General features: G+C 37.8%; 1 protein-coding gene across 1 annotated transcript in view; it reads left to right on the top strand.

Moving 5' to 3' along the window:
* Positions 1-24,219, top strand: part of LOC120954754 (protein kinase C-binding protein NELL1-like) — a 49,547-nt gene extending 25,328 nt beyond the window's left edge. Inside the window, exons 8-13 of the mRNA XM_049610056.1 lie at positions 6,175-6,435; positions 6,496-6,661; positions 12,612-13,047; positions 13,117-13,368; positions 15,514-15,534; positions 18,184-24,219. Of these exons, the coding sequence (XP_049466013.1) occupies positions 6,175-6,435; positions 6,496-6,661; positions 12,612-13,047; positions 13,117-13,368; positions 15,514-15,534; positions 18,184-18,978 (1,931 nt within the window). The 3' untranslated portion in view covers positions 18,979-24,219. The remainder of the gene's footprint in view (positions 1-6,174; positions 6,436-6,495; positions 6,662-12,611; positions 13,048-13,116; positions 13,369-15,513; positions 15,535-18,183) is intronic.
* Positions 24,220-24,272: the final 53 nt, after the last annotated feature.

Below are 24,272 nucleotides of genomic sequence, written 5' to 3' on the forward strand. Positions count from 1 at the left end.
AGCCTGTTACACACTCACTCGGGTTAGGTGCGCTCTGCACACACTTAGCCCGCATCGCTAAGTGCGGCGTATTAGTGTGCGTGAGCGCAGTGTCGATTCCTGGATGTCGAGCGCAACTGCTACGGCGAATCCTGGGCTCGGCACGTCTATCCACAACATCTCCCCCTTTGTATAACCGAATGGGTTGAACCGACGCGGGTGGTATTCCACAACGGAATACCAGCGTGGTGACACCCTTCGACCGATGGTACGTAGTGGGGCCCGTGATGCTGCTGCGCTCATGTTCCCGAGGCGGCGGCGATGATTCCGCGTTCGCGTTCCTCGGGTTGCGGCTGTTGTTTCTGGAGCGGCGGCGATGAAGCCGCGTTCGCTGTCTTCGGGTCGCGTCTGCGATGATGACCTGTTGTCCCGGGGCGGCGGCGATGATGCCGCGTTCGCTTTCCTCGGGAGCGTCTGCTATGGTGCACCGTTGTCCCGGGGCGGCGGCGATGATGCCGCGTTCGCGTCCTCGGGTTGTAGCGTCGCTGCTACGCCTGCCGGGAGGTGAGAGTGGTGCCGCGATGAAACCTTGCACCGGCAGGGCTATGACCGGCGACAGCAATGGCCGGCCACAGCGATGGCGTCTCTGGCTGGACGTGCTGGGTTTGCTGCAGGTGAGGCGGAATGTGTCGACGCCAATGAGGCTATGCTGCAGCTGAAGCGGAATGTGTCGTCGCCTATGATGCGAGGCTGCTGCATTGCAGCCGAGGCGACTTACGTGTCGCCGTTGGTGATGCGGGGCTCGAGCCGCGGCGGGAATGCGACCTCGCCGATGACGTGCTGCGGTGCTGCAGTCAAAGCAACCTGCGGGTTGCCGATGATGAGGCGGACTCGAGCCGTGGTGGGATTGCGACCTCCCCGATGAAGTGCTGAGGTGCGGCAGCCGAAGCAACTTGCGCGTTGCTGTCGGTGATGCGGGGCTCGAGCTGCGGCGGGATTGCTACTTCGCCGATGACGTGCTGCAGGGCTCGAGCCGAAGCGGAATGTGCCGTCGCCCTTGATATGCGGATGCAGTGGGTGGTACCGATTCACAGACTCTACAGGTATTGCTATTTGTAAAAGAACAAAATAACCGCAATTACGTTAAAGTTTATTTGGACGAATGGCTTGGTTCATTCACGTTCACTTAAAACGTTCATAAGATACGCTATTAATGCGAAGAAATTGCGTATTTATCTTTAGGTCGAATTTTGCTGTTTTTAGATAAAATCAGTGCAAACCACTGCAGGTTGTAGTAATAAATTGAGTCTCTGCCCCCTGCACGCCATGGAGAGTAAGAGGAGCGAGGGGAGAGAGATGTTGCATCCGGTTATGCTCATTGTCCACTGTAATAAATGCTGGACTTACCATCTACGGGCCTCAAAATCAAAGTAACCCCTGGTGACCACTCAATCCGCTACAATTAAATCTACCATAGCTTTACCATGTAATTTTTTTTATTTAGTAGTAGTTTTCCTAAAACTATATGCTTTAAACATGTGACAAAACGAGGTAGACTTTAAGTTGACGATTGCCACAACGATAGATTTCGTTGTAAAACAGAAATTGATCAAAATTTTTGGAAATTTGAATTACATGTGGGTTGATTTGAAGCAGAACGGCACCCGTTGAAAAATGAGCAATTTGGAACAATTGACGAGATAAAACTCTGATACACGGATAATGAATATGAAATAGCATAAACTCGCGAGTTTTGTTAACTATATCACTGGCAATCTCAAAAAAATTATATTCCAGCTAATCGGAATACCCTGGAAGCCAACGAGATGCTTGTAATTTTTTAATAAGTAATCCAATATCAATATAATATTGGAATATAAATGAAATGAAGTTGTTCAGTAAGGCAGCGCTCTAGCAGCAATCGAACACGACATCGAACATGAAAAATATATGGAATTTGACATGTTCGATTTGATAACCAACAAATCGAACATGTCAAATCCCATACATTTTTCATGTTCGATGTCGTGATGTCGGGCTAGAGCGCCGGGTAATGTAGTTTTCGAATTATGCTCGGTTCAACTCATAATTTTGTTTACGTTATAGCTTTTCAACGATATAAGTTATCGAAAATTGGGGATGCAAATTGTATAATTATTATAACTATACTCCACAAATCCTTAGGTGTTACCCATCAATTATGTAACGCTGATAGGGGGGGAGGTGTCGTCAAACGTTAAAAAGAGTTACGTTTTTGTTACGTAACGCCAAATAAAATGTTTGATTTTTTTACCGAACGACTAATGAATAAAAAACGAGAATTCGATATTTGTAATAGGCCAGTATAACCGCCAAGGTTGTTAGGTTGTAAGTAAAAAGTTAAACCTCTCTTACCCATGTAAGGCCGCAAATACACGACGCGCGTTTCCGCGCCCGCAGAAACGCGTATAACAATCCAGCCATAGAAATGAAATGTCATTCGAACGCGCTACCTCGGAAACGCAGAGATGCTCATGCTGGATATCTCTGCGGAACTGTTATACGCGTTTGAACGCGCCCGCGGAAACGCGCGTCGTGTATTTGCGGCCTTAGGCTTAAATAACAATAGCAGTATACAGTGGCCGGCAAAATAAAGTGCCCACTACTTACATTTTTACATTTTTCTCATTTTTCTTTAAAAATGAAGCTATCTTTGTGCTATATTTTTTAAACAATCTTTATTCTTTGCTCTTAAATTTGCAATGAAAAATTTCTGAAAAAAAACAAAGGTGTACCAACACCAAAAATATTTTTAAAAAGATTAGTCAAAATCACACTGACAAAAAAAAGTGCCCAGATGAATTATTTTCAACAAATTGATTTATTAAACACAAACAACAACTATTTAATATTTAATGTGCCCCCCTTTGGATCTTAGGACTAACTGCAAGCGCTTTAGCATGCTCCTCACTAGATTTTCTAAATGATTTGGGTCAAGATTTTCCTAGGCGTTCTCTAGGGCTTCATTAAGAACAAAATTGGTAATGTTTGTAAGAGTTTCGGCTGCATATCCATGTGTATATAAAATAACTCCATCAACTCCATCTCCAATTTGTTTCAGACGAATTGGGCTTGTATGGAGCTGGATTGGTACTACACCTTGGTTCCCATCGTGTGTCGCCACCACATGCTACTATCATGCTACTATCATCAAACGCAATGCGTGCTACTATCATCAAATGCCTGCCTTCAAAATTGAGTGGCACGAACACTGTGGCCGTCGCAATAATGGAATGCAACGTTGTTAAGACGATCATGTGTTAAGTTTTCCCGTCCATCCGTCCGTGGTAACCCAATTCAACGGACCAAATGAACTATGAACAATGAACTATAATGAGACTATTCGGCTGCGTAGTACATACAACACGGGTCGGAGTCGTTTATACTTCCTACTGTCTGCGAACAGACGGCGTCCACGGGCCTGCCCACGCCCGATTGCAGAGCCGATTGCATACGATTCTATCTTTACCATTAACATGAGAGGGACAGAGCTTATACCCCGAACGTACCCGAAAGGTATGCATGCTTCACTCGTCAGGATCTAAAGGCAAGGACAAGGCAAAAGAGACACAGAAAAAATTCCTCACGGCTACACATGTCCTTTTGATGCGTTGTCTATGCGTCTCGTTCGGTATCACAGCGGTATACGGCAGGTAAGCAGTACAAATGCTGCTACCTGATACGCACACATGTCTATCGAACACAACTATTCGGTTCGGCTCGGTAAATTTCACGAGGACGCCGGAACAAAAGGGCGCAGACTTTTTCATGATTTTGTATGACTTCGGCTGTTTTGGACCGTGCGTGTAGGCGCTGACAGTGTCCACTGACCCTACTAGTACCTTTCGGGTCGACCCGAACGCCTCCGACCCGATAAGTTCGAGTCGAGTCGAACCGGGTCGGGTCGCCCATCACTACTAACCTACCTGTAGTCGATCTAGACACCTTGGTCCAGTTTGGTTTATATTATCGGTTTATGTTTTATAGTTAGTTTCTTAGTCTTTTCCTCATTTTTCATCCGAATGATTTACAAGTGGTACAATCATGAGCATAAACTATAGTGGGCGCCGTTTATCCGGGTAGCGGGGGGTGGGGGGTTTGTCACCGTTCGTGCTGAGCAGGATGTATGAAAAACCGTTATCAGAGCGCATAGTCATAACAAAAAACACTAAAATTCAGGGCACATTTTAAATATTTTCATTGAAAACCATGAAATTGATAAAAACTTTCTCAGTTTTTGAAAAACATTATGTAAATAACAAAAAGGCCACGGCTGCGAAAGCGGTTGGTTAGGTTGGCTGCATTTTGACATCGCTAATGACTAATAACGATAACTAATAATCATAGCACTATAGAATTATATTGTCAAATATTCGCAAGCTATGTGGCATTTTTTATGGACAAGTGCTTGGATTTGAAGTGCTTAGATTATCAAGGTTTTTAAAGATATCGGCCTGATTTTTTCAGAAGCCTAGCTAAAGACTACTCTCTTCGATTAATTGAAGAAAATGGACGAAAATATGGGAAAATATGAGTCCAACTTTCAAGTGCCGCCAGCAAACAAGAACTGAAACAAATGCTACATGCCATCTTCTAGGATACCTTTCCAAAAACAGCCACTGTGAGTAACATACTGTTCACTTCGTTAATGGAACTATTAAGGCTGCATTCTGAAATCTATTTTCTCAGTTATCAGTCTCTCAGTAATAAAAATTATTACACCCATTTTTCCTGGCTTGTAATCTTCTATCTATTTCAGTTTCATTCAAATAACTGCCAAAGTTCTTTGCGGACCGGATTCAAAGGGTTTGCCGTATGTTTGACATGTCTGCTCTAGATTCTAAATTCTTACACCTTTAATCCACCTTGGTAGTTACAAATACGAAATCCATCGCAAGGGCTAAGCTTAATAAGCTCTATGACAAAATAATGCCAGTATTCCTTTTTGCAACAGCTATCTTGTTGGTTGGATAGCAACCTAACTATAAAATATCCACCAGCGAGGTTATACAGTCAAAAATAAATATTTGAACGATAACCCAACATGAACGCTTGATATTTGGCTAACAGTTCAATTAAGGACCATGCGTTTGAATAGAAACCCCGATTTTTGGAAAACTTTAAAATATCTCTTAGATGTAGAGATTTTTTTATGTTGAGATTTTTTTAAATTTTTTTAAAAACGTACCAACTACATAACACATATTCAGTAGTTGGTAGGAATGGTGCACATAATTGTTTACATGCAAAACTATCAAGTGTTGGAGTCCAACACTCACCAGTTTGGAATTTATTTTTATCATCTTTTAATAGAAGCAATCTAAAATGCTTAGATTTTTCACCTAACAGATGAAAATGCCAATGATGGAATTCATTGGACATAGGACAACTATGTTCGCTGCTGAAAATGGTGCAAAGTTCACACTCTTCCTTCAAATAAGCTCTCGTCATAAGAAAATCCAATAAATAAATTCAATAATTTAGATACTCCACATAGGCGAAAAGTACGGCCACACAAACGACCGCAGGGCGGTGGCGGCGGCGGTCATAAGCGGCAACATCCCAAAAATTCTACTCACAGAAACAAACATTCAAAGAAAAAGAAGCACGATCAAGCATTACAGTTGCATACGACAGAAGGTGAAATATTGTGTCTTTCTTTGGTTTTTTATCATCTAATACATATATTCTAATTTTTTAATTTCATTCTGTTATCAATTGAATTTTGTTTAACATATAGATAAACTCATGAACATATAGATGGCGAGAAGATAAACTACACATTTTAACGAATAATCCATTCACCATACAGAAACATCACGTAAACATAAACTTCACTAAATGTCGATTAACGGTTTAAGTAGACATACATACAAAATACATCATTAAAAACATCTTTCTACTACTGATTTCTTTGTTTTAGCATCTATTACGAATTTACAATCAAAGATAAATTACAAGTAATCTAACAAATCCAACATTAAAATTCAAAAGAGAAAATAATATAGTAAACAATAAGTAAACAATACACTAACCATTGGGATCTAACTTGGATGGATATGTCGTTTAAGTGATCATTTCTTTCTATCTTTTATACAATTGTGACTTATACACATGTTTTATACATTTTCTCTACCCACCAACAACTACGATCAGATGTGGATGAGTGTACTCAACAGGGTGGTCTTAATGGTAACCACTGTCATCTTAACACACGATGTGTTAACACCTTTGGTTCGTACATTTGCGAATGTTTACCTGGCTATCGAAGACAAGATAAGTTCAACTGCATAGAGATGGATGAATGCAAGTCTGGCGAGCACAATTGCCACGAGGACGCAGATTGCATTAACACATTGGGCTCATTTCATTGCCAATGTAAGGAGGGTTACACGGGCAATGGACACGATTGTAGGCGTAAGTTACTTTTATATTAGATACAGTTTTCCAATACATGTTAAAATTAAATTATTTCAGCCGTCTGCAATCAAACCTGCTTGAACGGTGGAGAATGTCGCTCGCCTAATGTTTGTACATGTCGAACGGGTTACATTGGCGATTCATGTGAAAAGGATCTGGACGAGTGTACAACAGGTTTGCACAGGTGTAAGGATACGGCAGATTGCGTTAATATGCCGGGCTGGTAAGTGACTAAAATTAAATTCAGATAATAATATAATGCAATACAATCCGAATTCAACAATTGTACGCTTTATAGTCGACATGTTTTTAGTTGGCAATTCGATAAGAGTAGTGGCATTGCCTCATCTGGAGCGATTTTATCAGACGCTGCTGTCAAACGCTATTTCGGTTCATATTACGATTATTTGGATGATTTGAAAAGTTTGACGTACATAATAATATTGACAGATAAAATCGGATGGGACAATTCGACGGAAAAAATAGATTTCGTCGTACCACCCCCGTAGCAGTGCCTCATCCGATGCGATTTTATCGGTAGCCATGTAAAGATTATATATGGGATTTGACAGATATCGTCAGTCGTGCGATTTCGTCGTCTGACGTTTTTCGCCAAAACTCGTGCAAAATTCTGACAGCACGTTTAATAAACTCGCATCCAATGGAGCACTGAATAGGAGCAATTCTTTTTTTATCATGGGTTGTTTAAAACTGTGCTATTTCATTAAACCTACTCAATCTTTTTATTTAATGACAATCAAATTCTCGCGTTGTATTCGTGGAATATAGTTATAACAACTTCTATTGGGCGTCGGACATGCCGTCTACGCGGACATGCCGGCCTATACAGGGTCTTTCGAGACATAATACATACATTTATAGTTATAACAACTGTACAAGTCATTTTGCTATAAATATGTTAAAAAGTGTTAAAACATTGTTTGACAATTGTGATGTTTGAAGTTGACCAAAAAATTTAATTATAGTAGAGGTTTCGGAATCGATAGTTGGAATGTTTGACGTACCGCAAATGTGTTGTATGAAAACGACACCGAATAATGTTGATCAGAAATCTTTGTGGACCAACCTGAACTTCATCACAAAGGCCAGTGGCGGATTTAGGATGTTGGAGGCCCTAAGCGTTAAAAGGAGTGGAGTAGCGAGAGACTCGAGTCCAAAAATTAAACAACGGGTATGTTAGCTAGTTCCCACTGTCACGTTACGCCAGGATGTGAACCGTAACAATAAACGGGAGAATTTTGTCTGCACTGACTCGATTTTATTCGACCATAATGAGGACGATGAGCACCAAACTACTGAGGAGTATTCTAGGATGGATCCAACTAGTGATTTGTAGAGTGCGACAAGACAATGTGAGTCGGATAATTATCGCGACTACCTGCGTGCAAATCCTAGCATTTTGTTCGCTCTAACAATAATTTCATTTTTTTTTGGCACAACAACCGCTGTCGGTCAAGACCTGCCTGTACCCATTAGGGAAGTGAGCTTGGCTTTCAGTGACTTATTGTTACCATAGCAGGATAGTCAGTCCTACGTACGGGGACACGGTCTATTCGGGACTTGAACCCTTGACGGGGATGTTGTTACGTCGGACGAGTTGACGACTGTACCACCAGACCGGCTAATAATTTCATTATGGTGCACATAAAAGTCAAGTTTACGGCCAAGAGACTTTTTCTACACTGCATCGTTGCAGTTGTGTACCGGAGATGCAGTAGTTATACGCTATTGGAAAATTAGAACGGTAAAACGACATGGACGAACATTTATAAACAGAAATTTATATTTCGTTATTCAAGCACCGGTCAGAAAAAGATGCGATCGATGTTGCAGGACAAGACAATCACCGAAACACCTCACTGGAATAAAATCTAAGTCTGAGATCGTGCGCATACAATAAACATTCAGATTCCTTTACTATAGTAGTAACGTCGTTGAAAAATAGAGAAAACAGCAAGAGTCCAAGATTACTACTCTATGACACGCCTGAACTACTCACGAATTTCCTAGATGTCATTCAAATTTGACGCGATATCGACAATTGGTGAGGTAAGATTTGAGCCACTCCACTAAAGGATTTTTCTACTCCAATTTGAGCAAGCTTCGCCATCAAAGGGGGCCTTAACGTCAATTTAGGTGACATCCAACTGGGCTCCCGAAACGAATACAGAAAGGTAGTGAGATACAAACTCCACCAAATTGGTGGTCACATTGCGGCGAGGGAAAACCCCGTGTTGGTGTGTTGATATCAGCGAGCGGCAGCAGTTCAAGAGCGAGTTCTGGACGACCACTTAAAAAACCTTAGCATCTGCAGGCAAAGTAGTAATGCCACGGTAGTTTTCCACTAAGCTGTTATCCCCCTTTTTATGCACAGGAAACATGTAGGACGATTTTCATGCTGCTGGAAACATACGCTGATTGAGCGAGAGTGTTAAGTTACGAACCAGAGGTCCGGCCAAAACTTCGCCTCGTTTCGCAAGAACTGCGGTCGGAAAGCCATCTGGTCCAGGATTGTAGGATGGTATGACCTACTTGAGCACCTTTAGCACAGAATCTCTGGAGATGTTTATGTCACGCACATCAACATCAAGAGCATCGGAAGGCACATTTGTTGAGAGCAGCTTCCAATGTGAAAAACGATAGGCTAATAAATTGCAGGTTTCTTCTTTGTTACACGAAATTGTTCCATCAAAGGAAACTATAGCTGGAAGGGAGTTGTTTATCCGTTTTGTGGCGACAAACCTCCAAAAAAATTTGGTTTTCTTATTAAGCAAAACTGTATACGAATCAAAAAACGAGAGTGAAGTTGCCTGTTATAGCTTTATATTGTGTATATATTGTTGTATATATTGTGTGCAGTGATGAACCGCAATCTCGATTGTTGTGTCCACTGTTTTGGTAAAGCCGATAGCAGGATGATTTGTTTCGTTTTAAGAGGTTTAATTGAGAATTAGTCCACAGTACCCTCTGTCGCGGACGGAAAGTTTTATAGGGCAACAGGCAGATAAGCGTTCTGTAAATTTCCGGTTGAATAAATCGAGTGCATGGTTTACGTTCGGGTTTCCATCAAGGAATGACCATTCAGAGGATTGCAGTAGATCATATAGAAGCAAAAAGATAGTGCGACTCTCGTTGAGCATGCCTGATTCTTGATATGATGATGGGAACTGATAACGTTCTGCTTTGGCTGAGCCGTTCGGCAAGCACAGCTCTATAGGTAGATGATGGCAATCAATTGCAACTATGGGAAAGGGTGATATTGCCGGTGGAGAGCATTGTTGCAGAATATCATCGCACACAAAAATCAAATCAAGGTAGTTATTCGACGCATTATGAATTTTGTAAATCTGGTACAATGCGTCTCATAGTACAGTCAACTCGTATGACTTAACAACATGCCCGTCATGGGTTCAAGCCCCAAATAGACCGTGCCGCCATACGTAGTGACTATCCTGCTATGGGGGGTAATCCAAAAGTCATTGAAAGTCAACCCCATAAGTGGTACAGGCAGGCCTTGACCGACAACGGTTGTTCAGCCAAAAGAAAAAAGAAAAAGGTACAATCCGTTACTATTCATACAACCAAGAAGAAAGCGACAGTTGTCCGTAATCGTCGATTTTACGTAATCAACTTTGTGCATAAATAAATTTGTTTCATCGGATAAGGGTTTGACAAATTGAAGTCGACGAATTACTTACTTACTTATTCGGCCCTACAACCGCTTTGCGGTCTTGGCCTGCCTCTGGAGTATCCGAAACCGCTCGCGGCCTCGCGCCTTCGTCTGCCAGTCCGTTATCCCGGCCTTAATGGCGGACGCCTCCACGCCAACTTGTTACCTCAATTTGGGCCTACCACGCCTCCTCTGTCCTTGTGGACGGCCTAAAAAGACTTTACGGGTTTGGTCGTCCGTTTCCATGCGTACAACATGGCCAGCCCATCGAAGCCTGGAGAGCTTCCTCTCGAACGCGGCTAAGAGGGTTTCGTCAGATTTGGATAGTGCCCATGTCTCAGAGGCGTATGTGAGTACCGGTACTATATAGGTACTATATAGTCCCACCTTCGTCCGTCGCGACAGGTTCTTTGAGGTGAACTGATTTTTCAGGCTGTAGAATGACCGGTTGGCAGCCTGCATCTTTGCGCGCAACTCAGCTTCCATGCTATTGTCGTTGCTGACCTTTGACCCCAGTTAGGTGAATTCTGGGACGACTTCAAAAGTGCGTTCATCTACCTGTACATCACGCCTAGGTAGATTCTGATTATTTATTGGTAGGCCCGTTGATGTTGCCACCATCAGTTTGGTCTTTGCCTCGTTGATCTGCAATCCATGGTTCTCTGCCGCCTGCTCGATCCCTTGGTAGGCTTCTGCTACATAGGAGAGTCGCAGACCAATGATGTCTATATCATCAGCGTATGCCAGGATCTGGGTTGACTTATAGAAGATGGTTCCCGTAGTCTCCACCCTCGTGTCGCGGATGGCCCTCTCTAGCGCAAAGTCGACGAATAACAAACAGTATTGTGATAAACAGTCACTGAAAGCTAAGCCCGGTAGTGTCAGGCATTGCCCGATAACGGTTTTTGTGCCAATAGAAGAAGCAGAAGAAATACATAATCCTGAATTCGTTAGCGACTCATTGTCTTCTGTCCTGTTATATCACAGTTATGACGTTATTTTAATGTTATCTATAGTCTTCGTGTAATCAGGTTTACATATTTTGTTTGGTTTGTATATTGTTTGGCTGTGCGTCATCGTTGTTTCCGGTAGTGCAAATTTTTCAGACCTAGATTCATATACTAGTCAGTTTTTGGCATAAGAAAATTTACATTTTGTACGAAAGCCTTTCAAAGCAAATACGCATTTGGTGGTTTTTCTAAGCTAAGAGACTTGTATATGGAAATGAGTCAAAGAATGAAATGATAAATTGTCTTTATTAAAACTCGAGCCTTTCCAAATTTCAGTATTGATCGATATGGTCTACCTTGGTTTAGTTGCCTTGACCTTGACCAATTCGACCACTGTAACAACCTTACAATTGGTCTATTAAGTGTACTATAAGGCAGATTTGGAAAGCCTAACAAAAAAAAACTTAATTTTACGCATTTGTACTTTTGTATTTGTAAAGAAAATTTTGCATTTCATTTGTTTGCTCAATCATGAGAGGTAAAAGTCACTGCACAAAGTTTGTGTGATTTCCTGTTTCTCAGATACATAAACATGCCAGAAATCCAAGTATTGGACAATGATTATTCTATATTTGCGTATTTGTAGACTCGTCGTCCTTGAAATCGAGTCCATCAACGAAGCTCTTTAAAAAAATCAAACGTCCTAGGAGCTTATTCAAGCTTTTTTGTCATGAGAGATTTTACTGCTAACATGGAAGAGTACTAAAGTATGTTAAGTTTGTCTAGGCCTTAACAATTTTGCTCCAAACACTGTAATAACTTTTGATTGCTATAAAGTTGTCAACACATTGGACCCAAATACTTGTAAAAATGTACTAATTTGAGTAATATTTAGTTTTCCGTTTGTTCTAACTTGTACAGGCGATTCCCGAGATAATTTTCGTATAATTTTGCTTGACGTGATATGGTTTGGCCAATACATCAATTATTTTACCGCATTGAATATTTCTTCATAGCAAAAGCACATTGAATATTTCACCATAGCAATGGAGAAAATGAGAGAAATATTAAGTTTGAAGATGTAGTTTATACCAGCCACTCTCTTGTTGTCAAGCGCATTTCTATGCAATTGCTAAATTTCCCCACGGTGTTACTGATGAAGCCTTGATGCTTCTTGGCGCGTTAGAATATTTATTTTACCAGATGCAAGGCCCATAAATTACTACAGGTTTCCAGGGTCCACAGGGTCCTGTTTACTTTGACAAATTTTCATATGACAGCTAAGGAGTCCAAAGTTACTTAGCAACTCATACAAAGTCCTTAGCAACCCTAACTCCCTATTTGCCAATCTCCATAGAAACCTCCATCCATCATGGCTACCAAAATTACAGCTAAGCACCCACCTGTAGTCTATCTAGACACCTTAACCAGATGGAATAGGCACTTTAATCGAAATTGCTTTTGACGTAAACCTGTACCTTTGTATGATTTATATTGAAATCTATTTGACTGAATTTACTAATTACATATAGGTACTTCTGCAAATGCAAGGCTGGATTCGAAACCAAAGGCAAGGATTGTGTAGATATAGATGAGTGTTACCTCAATACGCACAGCTGTCACCCAACGGCCCGGTGCGTAAACACACCAGGGCACTTCACATGTGAATGTCCGATCGACGGCGATTCGGATTGCAGATTAAGCTGTATGTTCGAAGATCGTGAACTGAAAGATGGCGACAAGGTATCCCCCAGCAATGCGCCATGCAAAATATGTACCTGTACGAAAGGTGTTATAAGCTGTGTGGAACCTCCATGCAACTGTTCAACATGGCGTCCAGGGGTCGTGAGTGAACTATGTTGTCCGCAATGCGATCCGAAACAATCTTGCCAACACCAGGAGCTCAAACACGTCACGTTCCGCAGTGGCGAACAGTGGATATATCAATGTCAAACGTGTGAATGTTTGGTAGGTACAATGTCATTGCAAGCGAAAACAATTATTGATTACAACATATATTTTTCTTGAACAATTTAGTACGGCGAATTTGACTGCTGGAATCTTGAATGTCCTCCACTAATATGTGATAATCCTATGCCGGCCGGACCGGCAGATTGTTGTCCCCGATGTCCTAACGATAGGTGTGGTTTTGAGAACCTTACCAAACTATTAACCAGTAGTAGCAGTGAAGGCGTCGGTATCGGAACAACATGTTTATACGAAAACCACGTATACCCACCTGGACCATTTAAATATCCGTCCAGAGATTGCACAACCTGTTCCTGTAAGGTAAGTGTCACATATATTAATACTTCCCATTATTTTGTGTAGTTTAATATTGATAAAATAAAAATAATTAGTTCAAGTTTAGATGTTAATATTTGCGAAAACAACCAATACAGACACCGTTAGGACTAAAACTACATTTTACTGTATTTGCTGTGGAGTCAACATTCTCTAATACATGTTGTGTTTAATATTAGTATTGCTTGACCCTGTACAAGGACAGTTTTTTTTGCTAATTAACATGATACTAATCCATTAGCAAAGCAAAACAAATTAAAAATACTGAATTTGTAGTTGCAAGGCCACGATGCCAGGTTGATCTAACATAATCCAAATCAACAAACTACATTATAGCATCATGGTTATAAAATATATTTGTGACCCTTTTTCGAAGGTTAATATTATATAATTAACTCATACATGCATCTTATTCAACTAAAATCATTCTTAATCATCCATATCCCATACTTTGCATGAGGATGAATTACTTGTAATAGAATTCTATTTTGTGTATTGCCTGTAAATCTAATAAACGCTGTTTCCTGTTGCGCGATCTTTCCAGTATGTACATTGCAATAGTTTCATCTATAAACTGCTTCAAATTGTTCTTTTTTTGCTTTCGATTATTTGGCCTAATAATCAAGCTACGTCGTAACGGGTCTAAAACCTTATGATAAGTTTCTTCGCTGTTAGTATGATAAAATGTACTTCGTAGTTAACCATGTTTTAGATGGTACAGTTTAAACTAGATTCCTAATTTAAAATACCAAATTTGTACCCTAAAAATTCGATGAAGGATAAAGTTAGTTTTTTTTGCTCCTTTAAAAAATGCATTGAATAAATGCAGCTTTAATGGTGGCTCTCTTCCCTTCGTATAATTCATAGAACATTCACAAATTGTTGTACTTGGATTATTGATTTGGCTCTATTCGTGGAAGTGAAAGATTATTTTTGTAGAATTAGACTCTTTTGGCCATAAAGTTTACCGAGCATTAATCTAGAAACATGCACGCGTATTTATATACAGCAATTATCCGCAGTACGCGATACTCGATATACGCGAATTCGCAGTACGCGATTCCTCTAAATTTGACACGTCCATTTTTTATTGCAAATATTTTGATTCTTTGAAATATTTTATGCTCTTTTTGAATTTCCTTAAAGTTTTAAAGCATTTTGCATTAAATTTGTGCAAAAGATACCTGTTTTACAACAAAAAACTGTAATGCAAAACTCTGTGGCGATATATTTCAACCCTCGAACCAGTAGTGTAAACTATTTTTCCATAGAAATCCGCTGTACGCGAAAACTCGAGATACGCTATTGTGCTCGGTCCCGTACGATAGCGTACATTGGATAATGACTGTATTGTGGTTGACGTGCAGTTGCGAGTATTCAAGTATCTTTTTCAATTTTAAGGAACAGCCTTAAGGACATATTTATGACCGATGAAATTGACGCATAGCAAAGGTTGTGAGATTAATGCATACCATTTGCAACAGTTACATTGAGATGTGATTTGTCAACGTTTCTCAACAAAACAATGATCCCAGCCATTGTAGATATAGTTTAGACTTATTTTCATCGTAAGACGTTTTGTTACATTGTAAAGTTTGCCCGCTTTACCGGATTCACGAAATGGCCACCAAATTAGGAATGCTAATCTTATTTATAATGCACGTTTTAAATGCAATTTAACGATGAGCAATATGGTATATGAATCGAAACGACTGGTTTATATGTACGTAGTATACCTACATGCATTATTTAATTTTGAAGCAACCTACGTATTAGTAAATTAAACACGTGTTTTATCGTGCGATTGCGTCTGGTTCATTGAGAAATTGTATGTATTACATTAATATAATGTATTGCAGCAATACGAAACTTCATCATATAATAATACTACTTCAAGCTCCACTCAACATCAAGCTCCACTCTATTTATTGGTGTTGAATAATGATGATATATTGTTATTTTGATAAATTGTTTACGGGTAAATTAAGTAGTTCTGTATATTCATCGCTAGCTAGAACTTATTTCTGTATATTTCATACCGATCTTGTATTTCTAATATCATAACAATTATAATAAAATACGTGACTAAACTAATTTAACCCTGTAACCTGCGAACAAATTACATTCCAGGTCCCCTACTGTGCCCTACTGGTGAGCAATTCCGCGTGTTGTGTGCATCGGTAAAAAAATCACTCTTTAATACACTAACATTCGAGTTAATTGTATGATTTCGGTTGTTTCTTCTGTTGTTGATATTTGTTTATTATGTGATTTTGTTTTAAAGCTGTACTTTTCTTTACTATAACTTTTTGGTACTTCATACTATTATGGTTATGCTGTCGTTTGCCAACATTTATAGTTTGGCTATCTTTTGTATAATTTTTTAATAATGATTTTAAGTATCCTGCAGTAATGTGCAGTAACCATGTTCCACTAGAGCAGATATCATCTGAATTAACCAAATATACGATAACACTAACTTTGATAAATCAAAGCAATAGCTTGCAAGCCCTACAAAAACAAAGCCCAAATTTCGTAAACACAGGATGCAAACTAAAATTTCCACTGCATTTATTGTTGTTCACTCAATTATCTCCTAAACATAAAATACATCAATAGATGTATTCATCAATGACATCAAAAGTCATGTAAGAGTTTGCAAGTTATATCTTTTCAGTCACAAATCAAACAAATATTTACATAATGCCGAACATGCAGTAGAACATTACCTGCACTTCATTAACCCTCTGCAATAATCTGCAAATATGCTCATGTATGGATTGATGTACGCAATCGTAAGAACATATGCCAATGTATAGATTCTTAATTTACGTCACTCCGTTTTTACGATATATTGTTCTCATTTTTGACACATTCGATCTAAATAATTAATTTCATCGATATGTCGTTACAAGACAAACTTTATTTTGCATTCAATATAAAATTTACATTAACGTGTACTTTGTGAATGAGCACAACTTTCATATTTATCTAAAATGTTTAATTTTTGTTTCAGTCATTAACTTGAATGAGTTGATATTCTACAGTTCAGAAAAATATTTTGCTTTATGCATATGATTTTATTAAGTTCAGTTAAACAAAAACATCCTACACTAATCACGTAATACGATAGCGTGAGTGTGAAAGCACATTTAGATCTTTCAAAAGCATCCTTAATATAATTGTGGTGGTTTTTTTTTATAGTTATGGACTCTTTAACATTAACATTTTAAAATCACTGTAGGTAATTTGTTTTATATGATATATTATTATTATGACATTTCCCGTTTTTATGTCACCTGTGGTTGAAGGCTTAAAAAGAGGCTTGAAGGCCGTTTTTAAAAAGAGGCTTGAGGCCAGTCATAATAAAAATCATGATAAATAAAATTAAATAGAAGTCATAATAAATTTGTGCTGCAATCCTTTCAGTTGTTTATTTCATAATTTTATAATATTTTTTATTGAAGATGAACGGCTTTGCTGTATTGCTTAACATTTTATAATTTTATAATTTTTATATTAATATTCAAAAAGTACATCTCTCGAAAATACCATATGTGTGCCAGCTTGCATTTTTTACCATCTTCGTTCGCTTGTTGAATTATGTTCATCCATTTGTTTTAAATTTATGGATGATTTTATAAAAAAAAATATTATTTTCCATTTTTTCTTTCTTTTCTTCGTTTCAGTATTACCTAATGCACCTTTCGTATCATATGTTTGTAGTTTAAACCCGATAGACGCAGAATATTATTAGAATGTGTATAATATACTTTATATAAAATGCATGGTTTCAGTATAACTGCACGGCTAGTATGTTCACTCCATTCGATACAATGAAATGTAAAGCTTTATAGCAATCAGACTATAACTGTATAGAACATAACAAAAACAAATACAGAATAGAAATATTCAAGAACTAAAATTCGTACACAAAATATTCAAACGAAAAAATGGTATAGTAAGAGTCAATGCTCTTCCTACGTAAGCTAAATTATACTCAACCATTCCATTTACGTAAAATCCACTTATTGGCTAATAGCAATGACACAAAAACATCAAGCGATTGTTATCTACGATATGTTGCGTAGTTATGTATTGAAAAAAAGTTCTTAAATATTCCATAAACCAATATAGCATCAATAAGTTTTGTAGAATAATTGCTTGATACGAGTGTAATCGTAAAAATGGCATTCACTATGTTAATTCTGTTTTAATTTGTTATCTTATTCTTTCCTTTTCCAAATGCTACATCACCGTGTGTTTCACCTTTCTGGGGGTTTTCAACACAATCAACACATGCACAAAAATCGTCGACCAACAACCTTTCAACATAATCACTAAAACTGCTTGCTGCACAACACTACACAAAAATTCAATGCAAAACAACGATCTGGATAAAATTACAATACCAATTATGGACCACACCGTTAACTTCTTTGTTTTACAACGGAAACCCTACTCTAATCTTACTTTGGTATTTTTGCACTAATTTGTATATCTGATTCCAAACAACTTGATTATTAATCAACACCCGCACCCGATGGTCATTCCAACTCAACCGATGCACACTTTTCAAACCAACAAAATTATTCGCGTCATGCGCTATATGCACTTATTAAACTAAACATTGTTTTGCATTTCAACAAATCTAACCAATTCTCGAACATCTCAACTCAATCATCAATCCTTCGTTTTTGAACACGTGTTGAAATACGGCAAACTTTTCATCGGAATACCGCTGACATCGACAACACCGTGTGCCATATTTTCGAAAATCAACTTGCTATCACAACCCAGAACGGGAAAATCACCTGCCGTTACGACGATAATTGCAGTATTGCTGACAATCGTGGTGCACTGCGAATGGTGGAAGAGCATCATGCGAACAATAGGCTCAACTCTAGCACTTATAATCGTAAATCATCGCAAGCAACGACTCCAAAGATGTTGGTGCCCCACCACCACCACCCACAACAGCAACAAAGCTATCGTTTTCCTCACAGGACACCGACGGCCAACAGTTTATCGAAAGAAAATATTATCCGATTCGACCGAAGCAGCAAAACAAAACCAACAGACGCAACCATTACATGGGAGGCGTCATTCAGTGTGGCAGAATATGGAAGCAGCACAATTAGTAGTACGCAGCACCGAGGATCACAACAAACGGCCGTTGATGAAAAATTTGTTATTGCCTCGCCCACACACTCTGCAAGTAAAGCAGCGCAAGACGCAATTGTACATGCCGGTATGGCTGTACCTACAATTTCATCCGAATCAGAAACTTCGTTTGAGTATGGTACTGAAGCAGAACCCAGTAAAGAAATCTCCCTACCGGCAACAACGTATACACAAAATATACCACGCAATAGTAACTCAGAAGAACATAACAATTATACAAAGCACGTCTCTTCTGCTACAAAACAACGAACAGGCATTACATCTTCAGCAACGACACAGGGCCAGCAAACAAAAATACATAATAAACAACCTTTTTTGCAAAAGTTACCGTTAATCGATTCGATTAGCGGTTTGGACACTGATGTAGCAACAAGAAGCCGCCGTAACACGAAGCGTAGTGAACGAGGATGAAGTTATTTTCGCAAAACAGCCCTTTAATTCGAACGCAAACCAAATCTATTCCAAAATTATTTTACGATCTTACCGAAAATTTTCGACACAACGAATTTATCATAATTCATGTCGTTGGAGCTACTTTGAGAAACTTATGTATATGATATCATACGCACATAATTAAAAACTGTATCGCATTTAATTTAACATTGATGAATGCTACGATAAATTATGATATTTTTGGGTTTTCACAAACAAAATTTTATAGTCTAAAAAACGGAATAACATAAAGTACAGTACCCAAAGTATTAATCATTAGTTAACACTCTTAGATTGTTTCGACCAAGCAAATCAATCGCTGTTTAATTTTACTATCAATTTTATGAAGAAAAATAATAGCAGTACAGCTTAGCCGTCTTAAAAAAAGAAGTCAGGTCAAAGAAAAAAAAAGTCTTCAATTCAAAATTGAAAATTCAATTGATTATTGAACCACCTTCAATAATATATTTCAACGCTTTCAACATTAACAATAGTTGTATGTTATATATAGTATTAATGTCACTTTAAATACTATATATATAATATATATATATATATAACACATGTAAATCGACACTGAATCCCCATTATGTCTATTAAAGCAGTTCATCAAGTACAATTTCAAAATAGAATCAAAACCACATGCCTGTTGTAATATTGATATCAATCAGGTTTTGTTATTTTAAAGATCAAATGCTTGTACCGACCGACATATATTCTAAGAAAGATTCCTCCCCAACTCCGCCTTCAGTCACATAAAAAAATAATAAACAAACGCAATTAAACAAACGAAGAAGCAGAAAACCAATTTTAAAGCCACAGGACAAAGTATGTCATGTTTTGAAGTTTGTAAATTAATTTTAAAAAAATCAGTCTCTCAAACTGACATGAGCAACATAATCGTTGAAGTTGGTCTGGATCAAGGTGAAAACTTTAAGCAAAAGTGGATTTTCAAAGTGGATATGATACACTGTTACGAGTGCTAGACACATTTCTGTGTTTCAACATACGTTTCATATAACTTCGTTGTAAGCTATAGAAAGCAGAAGATGTATAAACAAGAAAACTATTCTGGCAAACATTTCAATGAGTTGCGGATTGCATTACTATTACTATGTGTTCGTTAGTTTGGTTAGTAGGCATCTCTACTGTCTTTCCACACAGTAGTTGAAGTATTTTTGCGCCATTTGAATAAAAATAAATATAAAAAAGGAATAGTTCCAGTAGGTAGTTTAACAAATTGTGGCACATCAGTCACGGTTTTCAACAAATTGCTTGGTTCTAGTCATGGACGGAAGGGAACTGTAAGGATAATTATTTATTAGAGCTACATATTCTGATTTTGTTTGTTATTCAGTTATTAATCTATGTTTGAACGATTGGAGACAACATGTTTCCTATCGATGGAATTTACAAGCCAACCTTATCCACACAAGTATTCTGAATAGACGATTTTAGGCAGTACTAATATTTATACTTTTCAATAATGACCCCTTTTCTATTCTAAATTAGAAAGCTTAAATGTCAGCCTATCAGTGGATCATTATTCATCATTCAGGTTGTATTTTCCGTACCTATTTGCCAACTGCCAAGATTGGCCATTTGGATTTCGCCAAATGTGAACCAAAAAAAGATACATTTCAAAATCGTTTTATTTCGTTTTTTCTATTTGAAATGAATTACAATACTATTAATACATTTTCAAATATCGATTCAAAAACATTTTAACCTTCTTGGACAAAATATTTATGCAGTAGCCAAAAAACATACATCAGCTACATACATCGAACATGCAACAAAACAAATCGGCGTATTTTTACTCTTTAATATTAATCAAATAGTCTAGACCAGCGATGTCAAACTCATTTGAGCCTGCGGGTCAAAATGCCACTGAAAATAGTAGCACGGGTGGCAGCCTAGTTTTACATGATATATGATATGATATGATATGATATGATGATATGATACAAAATCAGATCATTAACCGCTCTTTTCATTTTGAGCTGATAGTTACGTTACTTAAGTTTAGCTGTAGCAGATTACTTTCAATTAGGTCATAGGCCTCTGATATTTTCAACATTTGCATCATAGTTTTATGACAACTAATAAGTACGCAAAAATAATTTGCAAAAACTGGCTATGACTAACGCGTTAGTTCCAATACAAAGCAGTAAATTTTGTAATGAAAGGTTGATATTGGTATCATTTTGATTATCAATATTTTTTAGCTGAAATTAAAGTAGCGAATTCTTACTTTTGATGATGTCTAAAGTCCATAAATTACAACAGGTCGTGCAGTCCAGTTCAGATCTTTACAGAGGGGAGGAAGATGTCAAACAAGTCCTTAGTACACGTTATTCCCTTCCTGCCAATCTCCATTTAAATCTTCATTCTTTGTGGCAAACAAAATCAGTCAAAAAAAGCCATAAATTACAACAGGTCGTTTAGTCCCGTTCAGATCTTTACGGGTCTGATAGAGATCGTTTGTAACATTCTATCAAAAGTAACACGTGTTTGTGCCGACTTCTTATTTCTTATGATTTCTAAACGTTACGCAGAAATATAATGTTCTATCTTTAGTTCGACCAATTTAGTTTGAATGTTCTAAGAAGGGTTCAACCTTTTCCAAAACAATATACCAAAAAAGTGTCAAAGCTTGCGTTTTTAATTCCTATTGGCTGAGTGATTTTGTTAATTTGTACAAGTCTTTTTCTAATCGAAATTGCTTAATTGGTCGCCAAGTGCCTTGATTGATGGCTTAACAATAAAAAAAATAATATTCCTAAACGACATACATATGAGTAAGACATTCAGGATTTTGTATGAGGTTGAAACTAAACCGTGAGTTGTTTCTTTTAAGAATTGTTTATCAAATATTTGTTTGGCTAACAAATTTAATCTTACGGAAAGGGTATAACATAATTTTCATTTATTTCCCTAAAGTTGTGCGTAATTGAAAGCTCAGTTTCATTTAAATAACCATGTTTGATTTGATGATTTGATGCATGATCTGAAAATTCATAGAGAAACCTGCTAAGTTGAAAATCCTTTCATATTTCAAGAGTCCGGAATTGACTGACATATACTATAGAAGCAGAAATACTTCTACAAATAAAATTTGGCTCAAGCGGTCGCGGGCAAAACCAAAAGAACTCGCGGGCCATCAGTTTGACATCTCTGACCTAGGCTAAAAACGTAAGGCGTGTTGCGTGTGGTTTTTATGAAGTGTTGACTTGATTTAAGCCGTCAACATATAACAAAACACTGGATACTGAAGCCTCCCATTAGTAACCGAACCATGTTGTAACCACGCGGTCCTAATATTATATTATTGGGTCATCGATACCACACAAAATGGCCAGCATGGCTAGTTTGTAAGTTTTACTAATTTTATTTCCTATTATTGAAGAAAACATAACATTTACGAAAACAAGTATTTTAATTTTGTACGAATAAGCCTTAGAGAAGATGACAGAACGATGTATTTAGCGACGTCTTGGAATACAATTTGCCGAAAAGACAATGTTGATGATAACGTGCAAACGTGCAAATTAATCGGTTCCAATATGCAATATGCAAGAGGTAACTGTAATATAAAAAGCAGCAAACCTCCGATTGAATTAGGCGGATTTCACATGAAAAATCGTTTGGAAGAATAAGACAACTAAGAACTCGATTAAGATGAGTTTTACGATAAAAATTTAACGGACTAAGCTAACAGCAGCATTGAATAACAAACAATGACCAATAGTTGCATCATCTGGTTTTTGTTTGACAATAATGTTTTGTAGTAATATGCATATTTCAACGAATGCGATGTTATACTATATTCCGTTCAAGTCATCTAAAATTTATATGAATTATCGTGCTACTTTGTAAAAATGTGTGCATAATCCCATTTTTTATAGTTTGAATTGAAATAGGAACGTCGCAAGCATTCAAGTATTGTAATGTGTTATGCTTACGAGAGTAAGAACATATTTTATACATAGTACCATATGTTTTTATTACGATGAAGCTGCAACAAGTACTTGAGCGCCAGTGAAAAAATAGCTAAATGAAAAAAAATGTAATTAATAGGGAAATAGTTCTGCAAATTAACTACATCAAGCATAACAATTTTAAACTAAATCTCTAAAAGACTAAAGACGCCGCTATATACAAATAACAGTGGCGGATTAAGGGTATCGGGGGCCCTAGGCGGTAAGACGTGTTGAGACCCCCTGTAAATGATGTTCTAGGGGGGGGAGGGGGGGGAGAGGTACTTGCACTGCTTGCTGTAAGGATATTTAACAGTAAACTTGAAAAAAATGCTGGGGGGGAGTGCAAATGATTCACCAGCCTCGGGTCCCCAACGTCATAGGCATACTATAGACTAGCGATCTACGGGACCCCTAAATCGGCGGGGCCCCAAGCGACCGCCTAGTCCGCCTACCGTTAGATCTGCCACTGACAAATAAAGTGTAGTATGTTGCATGTTTCCTCGTAAGATAGCGATCCAAACTGCGAAATGAACAACATAAATTTGATATACTTTTTCATCATGTTTCTGGTTATTTAAGATTTTTATATTGCATATTCGCATTTCAATGTTGTTAGTTTTTGCTGTATATAGAACTATTAAAATAATCTTTATTTGGCATCACTTATAATCTAAATTTTGAGCGTCATTAAAATCCTAATGAACCAATTGAATGTGCAGAGATTGATAAATATGACAAAAAAATTTTTTTTCACAAACGATTGTGAAAGCTAGTGAGTATCTTTAAAGTGGGGAGATATATGTATTTGTATGTCGTTATATGTTATGTATACCGATATATCAAATAGAAGGACTATATAAAGTATACATAAATAGCTTATATATTGTAACTTATTATGCTTAGTCTAGTTTAAACAAACTTTAAGAGTAACGAAGAGATTCTTATGTACATAGATAGTAAACAACAAAGAAGGCATACAAGTTTAATGAATGATAAGAAAATAAAAGTAGTAGAAAGTTAAACGAATTGAAAAGTAGAGTGAAAAATGTAACCATGAAGAAACCGCATTAGTTTAAATTTTATGACACACACACACACACACACACACACACACACACACACACACACACACACACACACACACACACACACACACACACACACACACACACACACACACACACACACACACACACACACACACACACACACACACACACACACACACACACGCGCGAAATGCGTGCGAAAATGCATAAGGACTTAGCAAATCTACCAAATAAACTCAAT

This window comes from Anopheles coluzzii, chromosome 3, assembly GCF_943734685.1.
Source record: "Anopheles coluzzii chromosome 3, AcolN3, whole genome shotgun sequence".
In the NCBI taxonomy this organism is placed as follows: Eukaryota; Metazoa; Arthropoda; class Insecta; order Diptera; family Culicidae; genus Anopheles; species Anopheles coluzzii.